At 48.3% G+C, this 16263-nt stretch overlaps 1 protein-coding gene across 1 annotated transcript; it reads right to left on the reverse strand.

Annotated features, from left to right (window-relative positions):
* Positions 1-2999: 2999 nt before the first annotated feature.
* LOC148219646 (serine/threonine-protein kinase PAK 3-like) lies at positions 3000-12931 on the reverse strand. The gene is made up of 13 exons (XM_088156455.1): positions 12914-12931; positions 12469-12603; positions 11864-12196; positions 11357-11440; positions 10795-10960; positions 10432-10495; positions 9690-9738; positions 8808-8920; positions 8031-8148; positions 7100-7199; positions 6451-6647; positions 4459-4596; positions 3000-3089 (listed from the first exon to the last, which is right to left on the reverse strand). The coding sequence occupies exons 1-13, from the start codon at positions 12929-12931 to the stop codon at positions 3000-3002; spliced, it is 1605 nt and encodes a 534-aa protein (XP_088012581.1).
* Positions 12932-16263: the final 3332 nt, after the last annotated feature.

Genomic DNA, 16263 nt, shown 5'->3' on the forward strand with positions numbered 1-16263 from the left:
TGAACAGTCTAGCAGCTGCATGGATCGTCCCTCAACCACATCAGAACATCTGGGTGACCCTGGCACAGACGCTCCAACAGAAAAACATATGTCTGTCCACAGCAGCAACAGCAAACCCTACAGGCCACACTACAAAATCGTGCTGCTATCGATTTTCTCTTGCTACTGCACGGACATGAGTGCCAGGAATTTGAAGGACTGTGCTGTATGGACCTGACCTCGAGAGCTCCTAACATCCATGCTGCCCTCCGAAACATGAACAACTTGATCGGACAAGTGAAGCAAGAATCTGAAGATTGGTTCAATGGACTGTTCAAAGGCTGGGGACTCACAGGGTGGTGGACATCTATAGTCAAAACAATTATATTAATTTTTGTTATTCTTTTTCTTGTAATAACGGCGTTCGGAAACCTACGTCACTTAGTTTTCAAAGCCATTAATAGTCTCATTCCCTCTACCTCAGTAGTCAATCACATAGAAATTAAAAACTTGGAACAATCTAACCCTCCCACCAACTACAAGTGGTGGGCAAAATCATAATTTGAATGATACCAATATCCTTCTTTCAACTTTGTTAAACAAAAAATGGGGAGATGTTGCGTTTCCTAGATACATTGTAAATAGTACATCCCGTGACCCCTGCTGTGCCCTGTATCTTGGTCCCTCTCCCCTCCTGGCCACACAGAGCTGGCTGGGATCCAATTTCTCCCCGCCCCCCCTTTCCAGACCCTAGAAAAGGTCAGTACCCCCTGGCCTCGCTCTCTTTTCCCTCTCTTTTTCCCTCTTTTCTCTCTTTTTTCCCTCTTTTCTCTTTTTTCCTTCCCTTTTTCACTCGCTACCCACGAGAAATAAACCTGTAACTTTATTAAGGGGAAAGAGCCTCTTTTGATATCTTATTTACGTCCATGAGGCAAGGGCCCAGGGGAACTTCACCCTAACACCTGAGCTAGACCAGAGGAAGGGTGAAAAACCCCATTTTGGGGCCAAGTAAAAGCCTCACCACATCCGTCATCCAGGAGGACTGCAGCCACCATTTATACGGACTGCTACCAACACCCTGACTGACAGGGTGTCAGGTTGTATTTCTGACTGTGTTGGTGGTTGTTTCTTTTATATTATTGCATGTATTTTATTTTTTCTCTTTTCTCCTATTAAATTGTATTACTGACTTGGAGTCTCGCACTGGTTTTACTTTCAAACCAACACAAGGGCATAATCATTGGTGCAGTATTCTATGGACTTTGGGATCACTACACCATTCCAAATGGCCTCCCTTCAGTCAGAAGAGGCTTCCACCTCCTCCAAGAATTGCCTAATCATACGCTTCTAGTCCCTTCCAAATCATTTCACCCTCAATCACAAACTTTATGGCACATTCCCATATTCCCTCTGTCCCAGCAGCTCAGAGCTGCATTGCACATTGCTTGCTGTGCTCCGGAGAGCACAAAGCAGGCTGGCCTGGTGCCCCTGAATATTTCTGCAAAGCACTCTGCATTTCACACCTTTGCTGTGGCTCCGTGCACAAGTCCAGGATTGCAGGCGCTTCCTCGCAGGGCTGTGTGAGGCACTGTCTCCTGCAGCTGTGACCTGACAAGCTGTCCCTGCCTCCCGCTGGCCTCGGTTCCCCTGGCACAAGTGCCGTGCCTGAAGGACGCTGCCCTGTGCTGGAGCCTGCGGAGCAGCCCGGCTCCCTGCCCCTGTGCCCAGAGTGCTGCACACACTGCTGACCTTGCCCAGGAGTTACAGGGCAGCCGGCCCAAGAGGGGCAATGCTCAGCCAGGGCACCAGCCCTGGGCTGCTCTTTGCCTTTCTCTCCTGCTGGCCACACTCCAGGGGGCCAATGCCACCAGTCTGTGCTGTGCCCAGCACGGCTGCGCTTCCCCTGGGGCCCAGCCAGCTGCCAGCTTGGCTCTGAGAGTAGAGGATTCGCCCGGTGCCAGGAGGAGGCACCCAGGGCCGGGCTGCTGCCTCTTGCAGCTCCAAGGGCCTCCTTCCAGCCTGTCTCTGCCCAGGCTCAGGCTGCTCCGGGCTCTGCCAGGGCTCTGCTGGGGCTCCACCCTGGGCAAGGCTGGGCTCACTCTCCCCTCTCAGTCACTGAAAGCTCTGCACCACATCCTGGAGACCTTTCAGAGCAGCCTCACTGATCTTTCTGCTTTCTCAGTTGAGCCAGCCAAAGAGACTGCACTTAGGGATGCAAATCCAAGTGGCAGGAATGCAAATGCTCTTGAGTCCCAGCTGAAGGCTGTCACCGTTGAGATTTAAAAGACATGACACTCCGTAGTTCACACAGCAACAGCCAATATTACCGAGTGCAGTTCCTTTTTAGAAGATGTTAAAACCCCTCCGTGGCTGGTCTCCTAATTGGCTGAATTTGGTTACCACCCAGCTCATTGGCCAGTAGCTGCCTGTGTCCATGCTTGCCAGGGATTGCTGGCATTGTTTGAATTTAAATGTCCCAGCTTTCAAATGCCTTCCTCCTAGGGATGTTGACCTCTTTTCCCTAATGGCATAGACTGGTGGAATTTTAACTAGGGTATCTCTGACTGTGAAGCCTCCAGGCCAGCCATCATAGAAGGTCTGCATCTGCATCTGCATAGGATGGCTTGGCTGCCCCCTCCTCCTTTGTTTTTGCCTGCAAATGCCATTGCCTTTCTGCCTCAAATAGAAGCACCATGGCTGGGCAAAAACAAGCCAGTGGGCCATATTCCAAAGGCAGTGTGATCTGGAGAGATAAACGAAGAAGAACCTTCCCTACTCAGAAACCATGCCAAAGAAACCATAAGTGTGACTTAGCAGCATTAAAAACAACTGCCAATCCAGAAGGAAATGTATTTTCTGAAAGAGTCAGAAGGAGGGGAATCTTCCAAATGAGTTGCATTTTGAGAAACTTTATTTATTTATTATCCTGTTCTATAATCTTACTCTACAATCCTACTCCACAATTCTTCTCTACAATCCTATTCTATGCTGGTTGCACAGGTAATGTTCCAATGTGATTTTTAAATTTTTGTCTCCTTATTCTTCTTTCTCTTCATTGAAATGAGTGGTGCCAGGGTTGACACTGGCTTGGCTGATGTTACAAATGGATGCTGTCCACAGGGGAAAAAAACCAAAACAAACAATTAATCATGACTTTCCAAGCTCAGTGCTTCACAAGCTCAGTCAGGATTGCTCTGGTTCACAGAAAGATGCAGAAAGAGGGCCAACAGGGCCAGCTGCACCTCAACCTTCATGTGCAGGACCTTGCCATCAGAGGAAAACCTGGCCCAGAATGCCACTCATCTCTTTATTCTGCTGTCTTCATCTTGCTGGGGTTTTTGCTCTGCCAGGGCTTTGGAAATGGTGCTTTCTGTCCTTGGGGTTTCTTCCTTTCAGGAAACTCCAAAGACTCACATGGGTGCCTCTCTTTGAAAGACGGGCATCATGCTAATTTCCACAGGGAGACACAGCAGTGTCTACCTTTCCATGCCCTGCCCCTCCTGTGCTGGATGGCACCTTCCTTCCTTCCTTGCCAGCAGGGACAGCCGAGTGGCACTGGGTCCTGCAGTTCCCTCTCTGCCACACAAGCTGGCAGTAACCCTGGGGCAGGTCCTGTCTGCTTGACCATGCCAGGCAGCAGATGGGGCTGGGACAAGTCCCTCTCAGCTGTCCCTGTTTGCGTGGCAGAAACCTCTCAGAGTGGGGTGGGGGCACAAACCAGGGCCCCTCAGAGGCTCACAGTGAGCCTGCCACAGCCCCTCCTTCCCACAGCCAAATCTCTGACTGCTTAGCCAGGACTGGCTTCCTTGGGTTCTTCCATCACCATTTCACGCCTCTGGATCTTGTATTGATCTACTTCAATTCTTTTGCCATTAGATAAAACTGACCACACCACCAAATTACAAGACAGGGCGACAGAAACAGTCAGAGGACAGAGCACCTCTCCTCTGAGGACAGACGGAGAGACCTGCAGTTATTTAGCTTGGTGAAAAATAGCTCCCAGGGAGACTTTATTGCCACTTTCCAAAACTTCAGTGGGGCTTCTGAGAGAGTATGGGACACCTTTTTAATTATGTCCAGTTGCAATAGGATGTGGGCTAACATTTTTAACCAAAAAGAGGATGGAGTCAAAGTAGATCTAAAAAAGAACTTATTTACTAGGAGCATAGTGCAACACTGGCACAAGTTGCCCTGAGAGCTGGTAGATGCCTCTGCCTGGAACCATCCCAAATCAGGTGGGACAGGGCTCTGAGCAACCTGATCTCCTTAAAGATGTCCCTGCTCATTGCAGGCCACAGGACCAGATGACCTTTGCACCTCCCTGCCAGCCCAGCCCAGTCTAGGATTCCTCACCATTTTCATTTGAAAAGCACAAGATTGGAGGTGAGGAGGAAGGGGCTGAACTGATGCCTTGGCCTCCAGTGGAGGAGGAGCCCATCCCACGGACACTCTTTCACCTGCAGCCCCTTTGCATTTTACCTGCAGGAGCTCCTTGGCAGACCAGCGCCGAGCCTCGTCTGTCTGCAGGCAGCAGCTCAGGAAGTCCCGCAGCAAAGGCGAGAAGAGGTTGGGCTGCCGCAGCTTTGGTCTCCCTCCTGTGGCTGTCGGGAGTTGAGGCTGGAGAAAAAGGAAACACGAGGCTCAGCCTGCTCCTTTCACATCTGTCACTGCTCTCCCAGATGCCATTGTTTAACCTGCACTCTGCACTGGCAGTTTCTGCTCTGGCAGAGAGGCAGAGGTGACTTTGCTGTACCAACAAAACACCCAAACCCCAAAGCAGCCACAGCTTTTCCAACACCCAGGGGATCTCACCTTGGCAGCTGATCTCATTGACTGACCTAGCTAGTGGAAACTATATCAGCAAAAACATGTTTGCTTCTTTGAGGATTCGCACCAGCTGGACAGGCTATTTGGAAAAGGGACTTTGCTATATTAACTAACTCTATTTCCAAGAATTATTACATGAAAGGCATCTCTGAAGTGCTTGCTGGTCACTTAAGCACAGCTGCCATAAACCAAAACTCATCAAGCTTTTTGTCCTGTTCTTGAAAACAGTGGCAATTGGAAGAAAAGAAAGGAAAGCCACCAGGTATTCCTCAGGTAAGAAAGCAAACATTTGGAATTTCATATTCAACACAGACACATAAAGATGCATGCACAAATGTATTGGGATGAAAATGCCTGTTTGGGCACACAAAGAGGAAACACCTGCAGCTGTGTTTCTCAGCAGTCTGCAAGTTTCAGCTTCTTTATGTGGCAAAAGGAAACCTTTTCATGGGCAAATCAGAAGAAGGAGAAGTGCTTATCCCTATGGTAACCCTCTGCTCATTTGGATACTCTAGTCAATGCATTAGTGGTGTGCCATTGCAGAAAGTGCTGGGCAAGAATGGCAGGTTTTGGCAGGCTCTCCATGACACCAGCCTCTGGCCTGGTCTCCATAAAAATGTCCAGCACAATACTAACAGCTCGGTGCTGGTGGCACTGAAATAGATGGTGACCAAAGAGACTTTGTTATTATCCTCTTCAACCCAGAGGAAAACCTCCAAACCTAAGACAGCAAACGCACTCTCTTTGAGTAAAAATAATGATGGCAGCTTTCTTTCCTTTTCCCACACCACCAGAGGTGACAAAAGGGGTTTTATCCTGTCCCCCTGCAGCTGAGCCCAGCCACTGGACATGATGGGGAGCTGATGTCCTCACTGTCATTAGAACTGTGCAGCCCAGGGATGGCCCTGCTCCTGCAGTAAAGGAACACAGCACCGGCATCAACCAAACAACCAAACACCTTGGATCCCAGCCAAAGGCACCTGACTGCAGCTCATCAATTTGTTAAAGTACCAAGAAACAGCCAAGGGTTTGGTGTGCAATTCTAACTGCAGCCAGAGAAAAACACATCCTAAACTAAGCCAGGCCATCCGGAGACATGACAGAACAATTTACAGATTATTTGAAAGCCTGAAAGTTTCAAAGACGCACAGGATTTGGAAAAGATGCTACAGTATGCAGGAAAATTGATGTGCTGTGGTTAAAAAAGGAAAAAGGAAGCAGAAATGCTTGGGCACTGCTTTGGAGGTTGCTTTTTATCTATTTTTCTTTTTTCTTAATTTTTTCTATAAAATTGAACCTCAGAAGAGTCAACAGCAATTTTGATGGATATTTATCACATGTCTAACCATTTCACCAAAAAATTTCTTTCCTTCAGGAACAGAGCTCCAACAGTGTTCAAAAGGCAAATGAGAAATGTCGGGCATGGCTGGAGGCCAAAATGGCACGTTGCAGAACTGGTTACCTGCCACTTCCCTTCTGAGGCCACCAAAAGTACAGCAGATGCTGATGTGCTGCAGGGACATTTTTAGAAAAGGACCTTGGTAGAAGTGGTGCCAGCAGATGGCAATGGGATTTTGTCCAGTGGCACTGAGAACATGGGACGGGTGGGAAAGACAGTGGGATCAGTAAGTATTTGCACCTTACCCAGACAGGAGTTTGGCACTGGCAAGGAACTTCTCGTTCCACCATTTCAATTCCCACAATTCCAAAAGACCATATGTCCACTTTGGGGCCATATGGTTGACCTGACATGATTTCAGGTGCCATCCACCCAGACGTGCCGGCCACTGAGCTCCATCTACTCTGCTCAGGGGTGAACTGAGCAAAGAGGCCAATATCAGCTGTGGAGAAAAGAACATACCATGAATGCCAGCTCAAATTAGGAAACCAAGCAAAAAAATTCCCCACTCTCACTCTAATAATGAGGTGTTGATGAATCTCCTGGAGAACTGCCCATACTGAGTTTCCTTGGGGCTTTAGGCAAGGTAGTAGGGAATTGGCCAATTCCAAGAAAACCCAGCCTTTTTAACGCTGCTCACAGCAGTGGCCTTTATTCCCCTGAAGGTTTACATTGTATCTCCCTCCCTCTGGAAGGGACACACACAGTCCAATGCCACTCTTGACTGCTTGTGCTTCCCTGTCATACCTCTGTGCATGTTGCAGCTGTGCCTTCAACTCAAAGCAGGGGCCCCTGCACTCCCACCAGCAGCATTTTTGGGGAGCTGGCAGTCACTGAAAGCAGCCTCACATCCCATATCCCTGGAACGCTGCCTCTGACCAAGAATATACTGACCCAGCTTGACAGAGCCATCGGTTCTCAGAAGGATGTTGCGGCTCTTCACATTTTGATGGATGATGCCATTTAGGTGAAGAAAATCCAGTCCTTGCAGGCACTGGGAAGGAAAACAGAAACAGGAGGGCAAAAATTAGTGATGTGAGTTCATCAAACAAGAAAGGAAAGAAGTCCAAATGATTCCCTTTCCAGAGGAATGGGGACTAATGGCAGAAGACAGTGCCAATGAGAGGAAGAGCTTGCTGCTCCAACACCAGCAGAACAGGACCTTTCTAAGGAAAGGCATGTCAGCTTTTGAAAGAGCAGCAGCAACTGCTGTTGTAGACTGTCCCCTGCAAACCAGAATGACTGTTACTGCAGTGGATGTGCTTTCCATGCAGGGGACTAATGATTTTGCCAAGAAAGAAAAGGTCCCTCCCTTTAGTGTGAAGTGGATTACTTTGGGTGGCAAGCTTCATTACAAAGGTTTATTGTTGGCCTCAGCACAGATTTGGAAGCATCACATCAGTCACCTTTCAGAAGCAAACAGCATTTTGGGTGCACTACTCTCCTCTTTGAGACCTGTGAGAAATGAGTCTCTCTTCTTTCTTTGCTATTCATTTCAAATCCTGCCCCCAGCACCTTTACTTTTACAATCAAGGAATGCAGTGCAAATAGGCTCAAGGTAAACATTTAGAGAGGCAGGGTGAATAACAACAAATACAAATACAAGAGACAGAGTGAGACTACAACAGCAGGAGGGAAGAGTACAGGAATAGAGGACAGTGAGTTGTGGGGCAGTGGCACACAGTTCACTTGAGATGCTTTTACTTCCCCATAGCATACCAGCAACACAGAAACAAAGCTGGTACATGGAATCTCTCCAGTTCTGAGCCCCAGTTTCCCAGACAATCCTGCCCAAGCCCTCAGAAGCACAGGTGGGATCCCTGACCTCCCGACTGACAGCTGCCATCTCATCTTCAGACAGGTACATCCTCCTGATGACATCTCTCAGAGTGCCTCCATCCATGTACTCCATCACCAGCCAGAACTGCTGACCCACAAGGTAGCTGAAAGAAGGAAACAAGGCCGTGGATATGAACGTGCATGGCTGTGTTGCTGTTTGGAAAAGACAAGCTTCATTGTTGCTCCTGGGTCTCTTTGTGATGAGGACACAATGAAAGGAATAGACATTCCCTCTGGGCTGTGCAGTGTTTGCAGTCTGTGCAGTCTCAAGGAGAAAGGTACCGGTGTAAAAAATAGATGTGTTAGATGGCCAGCAAGTGAAAAATGCAGTTTAATAACAGATATAAACCCTGTCACACTGCATGTGTCTGGGAAAAAAAAGCACCATGTCTTCCTGGCATGCAAAGCAATGGAAAAGAGGGGACACAATCCAAGGGAAAACGAGTTATTTTATGCACATGTAAGAAGACACTTGGAAAAAATCAATCCCCAAAATGATGGGGTGGCAGTGAACTTACAGGCTAGTGATTTAGTAAGATAGGGTTGATTCAGGGTTTTGAACAATTTTCAACAATTTCCATGTGCCAGGGAAAACTCATGCAGACAAATGCACTCTCTTCCCAGCCATTGATGATGAGCATAATAATAATAATTTGCTAATAATTAACAGCTTTTTTTTCTGCCAGTGACGAGTGTGGGTTTTTACCCTGCGTGTTTGCAGTATGTAAACAAACAGTCATGGGACAAAAGCACAGCAACTCACCTGTCTAAATAGTTGACCAGGTTGGGATTCTTATACTTCTTCATGACCATGAGTTCATTGACTTTTAGTTGCTTCTTCCTCAGTCCGTGGAGATTAATTTTCTTTATGGCCACCTAAAATGACATTGGAAAATCAGTAACTTGAGAAGTTGGAGGCAGGAGACCACAGCACACATGGAGTGAGTGTTTTTGCAATGACACAGCTGAGCTGAGCCTAAGTGCCTTGTAATTAGACATTGGAGTAATTAGGAACTGACATTCCAACAGCCCATTTCTCTGCTCCCTTGGGGGCCAGTTACAGGACACATGGCCATTGATGTTTTGCCCTGTCCACTTGGTAACAAAGATGTCTTTACTGTCACCCACAAAGCTCTGCCCACACTCTCTGCTGCTCTGTCTGGGATTCAGAAGTAATCTGTGCCTTGGTATTCTGTGGATACATCCTGAGCTCTAAGCAGGGCTTAGGGCTTTTAAGGACGCCTTGCAGATCTCTCCCTATGTGCAGTTCCCAAGTGCAGCACTGCAGGTGGCTAAGGAGCTACCAGTAACATTCAGATGCATTTGCTGGCAGCCAGAAATGAGAATACAGCTCTGAAGCTGTAGCCCCAAAGAGCAGGGAGATGCTCTAAGGCACCACCTTTGTTTTAGCAATTGAGAGCGAGTGAGCGCGTCCCTCTCTGAAAGGAACCGCTGCCCTCCTCGCCTTCCTTCTGGCAGCCGAGAAGGACAAAGACTGTCCCAAAGGCAATTTCCAGGCTGGCACCAGTCTGTGCTTCTTGTGCCTTTACTGCACAACAGCTCTACCCAAAGCTCCAGCCACAGCTCGCACCAGAGGGGAAAACCCTCAAGGGCTGCAGAGTCTGCAGGGGCTGTTGCCATTTACCTCTTCTCCTGTGGCCTTGTTGAGTGCCCTACAAACCTCTCCAAAAGTCCTAGAAACAAGACAAAGCAAAGAAAGGAGAAGGCATTTAGAATTTGGAGTGAAAGCCAGGCCAGACAGAAGATCTGTGCTGTCAGTGCCTAAAACCTGCAGGATGCAGGAGGGCTCTGCCAGAAGGCAGCTCTTGCATTTTACTCTCCAGTGCATTGGCACTGGGCCTGTTCCTGGAGTGTTGGTGTTTACTGCCTCAGCTCAAAAGAGAGATTATTCTTTCATCTCAAGTTTCAGTTTCTAAACTGTGCAGTTCTTATGCTGAGCACAGAGTATTTCCTTCAGCAAACTCTTGGAAAGAAATGTTCCTGAGAACTGTTATCTCACAGCTATCATAGGGGGTAAGTTGCTCTTTCAGGCAAGCAAGATTCTCCTCCTTTCATTAGTGTGGCTGTAGGATTTGGAGATATTCAGAAATGGTAATGAAATTAACACAGAGCTGTCCCACACTTGAGAGACAAGGAGATCTTCCAGGTCCTGCTCCTTCCTGCTGGCAAGGCCTTGCCAGCATGGAGATGTCTTTGGCATTGCCTTCTGACCACATTTACAAATTCTGACCAGTACTGAGAGATGGGGCAATCTAACCCCAGTGTCTGAATATGTTTGCAGCTTGCCTGACTTCACACTTGATAGACATTCTACCAGCAAATCACCTGGCCCATGTTTATGTAAAAGTAACTGTGGTTGGACTCACCCGCTGCCAATATTTTCCAGTTCAGTGTATTTTGTCACAGGATTTTCCATGGTCACTATTTTCCCTGAGGGAAACAAAATGCAAGATGCTCACTTGAAAGCAGAGATCCCAGCTTCCAGAAGATCAAAAAGGCAGCCCCACTGTCTGGGTCTCTGAACCCTTTGTGCTTGGCTTGGTAACAATAACAACAACCAGACAGACAGCTCTGCAGCACAGATGGCCAGCACAGAGAGTGATTTTTCCACAGCAGTTCCTCTGCGGAGTCCTAAATGTCCCTGTGACACCAAACTGAGGAGGAGCATTTGGTACAGCTATGCTGACACATGCACACAACACACTGTCCCTCAAATACACAGGACGTACTCAGTAGCTGCAGGTACTGGTCCTCAGTCTCCTCTTGCTGAGCAGCAGCTGTGTCAGTGCTGGAGATGAACGATGTGCCCAGGCTCCACTTCTCAGGCTGGGGAACAAAGGCTCCTTTAGACAACGCTGCTGCTGCAGCAGGTTCAGTAACAGAGCCTGTGTAGATCTGAGACGAGAAATGAGTTTATGTCAGAAAGGTGACTGGCAGAGATTACTTCGAGATCCCTTTTCAAATGCAAGCCCTCAGGAAGAAGTTTTCAGCCACGTGCAGGCCTCTTCAAATGGATTATTTGCATGTCCACTTCTCCAACTGGATGGGTCAAAACCAAAGGCAGGTTTTACTCGAGTTCACGGCCAGATTCATGTTCCATTTTCATGAATTTTCTGAAGGATAACTGCCACAAGACCATTCCACTTCCTCCCCAAGGATTCCTTTCCCCCTCCAAGGGCTGCAGACACACTTGTTCAAATGTTCTACCTCCTTCCACTGAGATCTCTTTTCCTCCACCATCTTTGGGACGTGCCCAACCTGCAGCATCTCTGGCTGGGACGGCTCCCGTGCCTCACACTGACAACAGGGTTTTTTGTTTCCAGTCCTTTGCTGGAAGTCTTTGCAGGCTGGCAGGTGAGATGTCAACACTTCCACCTTAATTCAAACAGAACAAAGCTGTCAGAGACTACAGCTTGTCTCTGTCAGCCAAGAGTCATTGACTGTGAGGAAAGGGAGAGAACAGATTTACAAGGGCTACAGACAGCTTGTTTCAATCCTCCATCTGGGTCACCACGTCCCACTGTAAAAATACCTTAAGAAACAAGGAGCACAGTAACAGGCCAGCAGGAATTAATTGGAATTACTACTAGCCAAAAGGCCAAAGGACTAGCCTCACTGTCCAGGGCAGACGTTGAGATCTGCACACCAGGAAATGCCCTTCAGTGTGGCTGTGATAGACCATACAGCAGGATGGCACCCAGAGGCATCACCCCACCCCGTGCTACTCTACAGTGGAAAGGCAAGAAGGGCAGAAACCACCAGTTTGGTGACTGCACTGGCTATTGCTGTTTCACTCACTTGCTTTTGTACAGCCTGAAGAAGGGGATTATGTTTCTCTCTGATACTTTTTATTTCTTCCTCCAGCCTCTTCCTCTTTGCATTCATCTTAGCCTCAGTTTCCTGCAGATCTGCATTCATCTGGTCCTTCAAGTTCTGTAAAAAACAAGAGAACTGTTTCATGAGTGGCGTATCTGCCACTCTTGCACTCACCTGGTTTTGTTGATCGCCTCTCTGATGAAGGGCATTCATCTCCTCTTGGACACTTCTCATATCTTCCTCGTGCTTTCTCTTCACTGCCATGGTGGCAATCTGAGCTTCGGGCAGCTCCGCTTGTGGCTCTGCCTTGATGTCCTGTACACACAAATGCAGAGCAAATCACAGGAGCTGCCACCAGGCTCAGCTTTTTCCTCTTTCAGCCTCAAAATCAAATTAATTCAGCCACTTCTTTCTGCTTCCCTACCCACCTCTGCTTCCATTGTAACCCTCCCGTCCCTGATCTCTGCAGATTACAAGGCTCTGTGCTTCCAGTGCCTGTGGCACTCCTGGCTTCCTCAGTCCCAAGAGCTGTGCTTTATGCCCCTGCTCCTGCCCTTCACTCTGTCACCTGCTTGAGCCAGGCTTACCTGGCCATTCTCCTCTAGCTCTTCCACCTGCTGCTTGAGCTGCTCTTCCTGCTCTTGGGCTGGGAACAGCTCTCCCTTAGTCTGCCATGGCACCTCTGATAAAACAATCTGCTCATGCTCTTGCTCCAGAAGGGCCTGCACAGAAAGCAAGAGAAAAAGGGTTTCAATTTCCCATACAACATTTGTGGGCCAAGTCTCTAAGACTGATGGGCTCACACGTTCCCAAAGCACTGTGCTGCTGCTCCCCTGGCTCGTTCTCTGCCCATGGGGAGGCACAGATTCCAAAGTGACACTGGCAGTACAGTCAGGGTCCATCTGGGACTGAAGCTCCAACAGCCTCTCAGGCAGCTGACAGGGAAAATGTGGCATTTCTCAAGGCTCTGCTGAGGGCCTTCCTCCACTTCTGCTGTGTCTTGTTTGTCTTTCCATTGTGACTGACACCCACCCTGTCCCACAGTTCCATCCTGGCTCTGCAGATAGCTTCCAGTGTGGGCTCAGTCCTTGTGACAGACACTTCTGGAGTTCATCTTCTCTTCAGGCCTGCACCACCATTCCTGCCTTTCTGACATCTACTCTCTTGTTAGAAATCCTGCTCATTCCGAAGGATGCATGCACAGGTCCTCTGATGGAGGTCAGAGAGCCTCTACAGCCACCTCAGTATAGGGAGGAGGACCAAGGTGTTTATTCTTCTCTTGTCAACTGAGAATTCAGACCAGCAGTAAAAGAGACCTGCTTAAGGCCCCATCAGCAAATGAACTTACACACCCTTAGGGGATCTCAGTGAAGAAAATCATGTGTCATGTAATGCATGTATGACCAGAGTCACCAAACACCCTCAAAAACATGGAATTGTTTCACGTCACTAGGACAGGGAGAATTTAAAGAATAAATTGGGATTTTAGGGCACAAGAGGCTGGAGGAGGAAAACATCACTGAGGAGAAAAAACCAACAATTTCTGGAGGGGAAACATCTCTGCCTGCTCAGGATCAGTTGACCCAACATGTCTCTCCTCTTGTCTTAAAGAGATGCCTTTAGGTGAGATTTGCACCTCCAACTGCCTCTGACAGGAGCCAGGAAGAATCAATTATGGAAATGTTACATAGATAGAAAGATAGATAGATAGATAGATAGATAGATAGATAGATAGATAGATAGATAGATAGATAGATAAATAGGTAGATAAATAGATAGATAAATAGATCTCATTTATATAATTTCTCGTAGTATACTTTCTGTTACTACACTCATCTACAGTTGGCAACCAAAACACCAATCAGCAGCAATCCTGAGCTTGCTTCCCTGTTACATCGATAATCTCCAACCTTGCAGAATCTGGAGCATGTAGGGACTTATGGAATGAGATCAGTCCCAGAGCACTGCACTGGGAAGTGCACTGTTAGTGCATCTGTGCTGGGGAAAATTCTTCTCTTGCTCACAACCACATGAACACTTCTAAAGTGACTGTAACCAGAAATGAAGCCCAAACCCTCCCAGCTCCACTGATCTCTGAGGACTACCAGGCATGCAAGTGTGTACATTTACTATTAAATTCCTAAATAGAGTCGTACAGTATTATTGTATAATTCTGGATTCCCAGGGACACCAAATGATAAGGGGCCTTAGAAAATGGAAGTGATGTGCAAGAAACTACGTCCAAAATTGGAATCAGAAAAGATCGGGCATCAGCAAAAACCCTGACCCAAACTAGAATTTCTCTTGCAGAAAAAAAATTAGGAGAAGCATTTTGCACCAAGATGGAAAAAATGAAAATACTTTCCATGCCAGAAAAGTGAAAATACAAGGAAGCAAACAATCCAAGGGTGCCCTACTCCAGTGGCTAAAGCATCTGGATGGACGGACAGAGGGGATTCTTCTCACGGACACGGCCCGTGTGGGGAGCGCTGTCTTTTAGGCATTCCTGGAAGTGTGCCTGGAAGGTCCCTCATGAGTCTCCCTTTCCCCAGGCTACAGCTCCCTCAGCACCTCCTCATTGGGCTTGTGCACCCACCCCTCCCCAGCTCCCTTGCCCTTCTGTGCACACGCTCCAGCCCCTCAAGCTCTTTCTGCTTCACAGGGGCCCAGATGTGGACACAGCACTCCAGCTGCCGCCACAGCCCTGCCCAGCACAGGCCACAGCTCACTGCCCTGCTCCTGCTGCCCCTCTATTGCTGACACAGGCCAGCACGGCCTTGGCCTTCTTGGCCACCTGGGCACACGCTGCCTCATCTTCAGCTGCTCTTGACAGGCACTCCTGCCTCCTTTTGTCCACCTTCCACATTGGACTTCAGATAAAGTATCCCGAATTTCAAGATAGCTTTTCTCTTCTTAGCAACACAGGACAGCACTCCAAGTCTTTCAGCTCTTCCCCCTCTGCAGGCTCCAACGGCATTTTCAAATGGACTTATTAAGAATAGAATAGACCACACAATAGAAACTATCAACAGACACATGGAGCCTCTGGCTTTTGCCTCAACAGTGGGTACACAGCTATGCACTTGTTGTCTTTGGCCACACGGGACATGTGTAGGCCCATAAGGATCCATGGACAACACAATCATCTCTTTGCAGCTTCCCTAAGACAAGCGGATTCGCGCTGCATTCAGCTACTGACCACTCTGCCTCAAGAGGCAAAAGAACAACCTGGCAATAAGGGCCCCAAATCTCTGACTTCCTCCTGCAATTCCACAATGTGTCTCTGAAATACTGCCACGTAAGCACAGGCAAGAAGCTCGTGGTGACAAAGCACCCCAAAGAGCCAGGGAGGTCAGATCAGCCTTTGGTGTGCCTCTAGCTCCTTGGCCACCCTGTGGAGTGCCACACGTCTCTCCAGAGCGCAGTGTCCCCTACGTATCCAACGTGGCTGAGCTCAGTGCCTTGGACATGCTCCCTCCTCTGCGGCTCAGGAGCCTTCATGCTTCACGCTGGCCCCTAGCAGAATCCCAGCAAGCTGGGGCCTAAACACGACACATCAAAGCCCATTCTCCAGCTCTCACTGGTTTGTAGGGCAATTCCTAACACCTGACAGGACTCCAGCACTCAGCAGCCTCAGCCACCAACACCGAGTGCTGGCTGGTCAGAAATTTGCAGCTGTGTCTTGCACTAAAGACAGCACCAGCCAGAACTGGCACTTACCGGCTCAGAATATTCAGCTTGATCTGTGACCACAGTTGGAGGCTCGTGGCCACTTTGCTCCTCTTTGTCCTCGTCTCCAGCGTCTGAGAGAGTCAGAGGAGACTCTGCTGTTGGCTCAGGGCTCTGTGGAGAGAGAGAAGCATGAGGGACTGGTCATTGCCAATCATTTCTAACCTTCTTTCTCTTCAGCTCTACAACCTGCTCTACTAAGGCAAAATCACCAACTGTCAGAGCAATGGCATTCTAACTCCCTCCGACTACATTAACATGAGCAGATCCAACAGAACTGCATTTGGCTCTGAATTCAATGTTCCACAATGGCTACTATCAGCAAGCAACGTTCTCTCTGAAAACTGACCTCTGACTTGTTTAAAGCTCTGAAACAGAATATTAGCAAATAGCCACCTGTTGCTGCTGCATACGTCGAAAACTAAAGCACTCTCAGAATCTTATCCAGTGCTGCAATAGGGCAGGAAAGCTTGAGCAAAAGCACCTTTGCCTGCTGCATTAAGAGAAAATCAGCAGGGCTTCTCCTCCTGGCAAACCGACAACCCAACAAACCAAACATTCCAAGCGTGGCCTACTCCAGTGGCTAAAGCATCTGGATGGATGGATGGATGGATGGATGGATGGATGGATGGATGGATGGATGGATGGATGGA

This window comes from Sturnus vulgaris, chromosome Z (genome assembly GCF_052056855.1).
Source record: "Sturnus vulgaris isolate bStuVul1 chromosome Z, bStuVul1.hap1, whole genome shotgun sequence".
NCBI classification, from domain to species: domain Eukaryota; kingdom Metazoa; phylum Chordata; class Aves; order Passeriformes; family Sturnidae; genus Sturnus; species Sturnus vulgaris.

Coding starts and splice junctions, on each gene's coding strand:
- LOC148219646 (XM_088156455.1), bottom strand. Junction 10,961..11,356: donor AACCCTGTTGTCAGTGTGAG/GCACGGGAGCCG, acceptor TTCTCGTCTCAG/ATCTACACAGGCTCTGTTAC. Junction 8,149..8,807: donor CTGGTCAACTATTTAGACAG/GTGAGTTGCTGT, acceptor TCCTTCTTTCAG/CTACCTTGTGGGTCAGCAGT.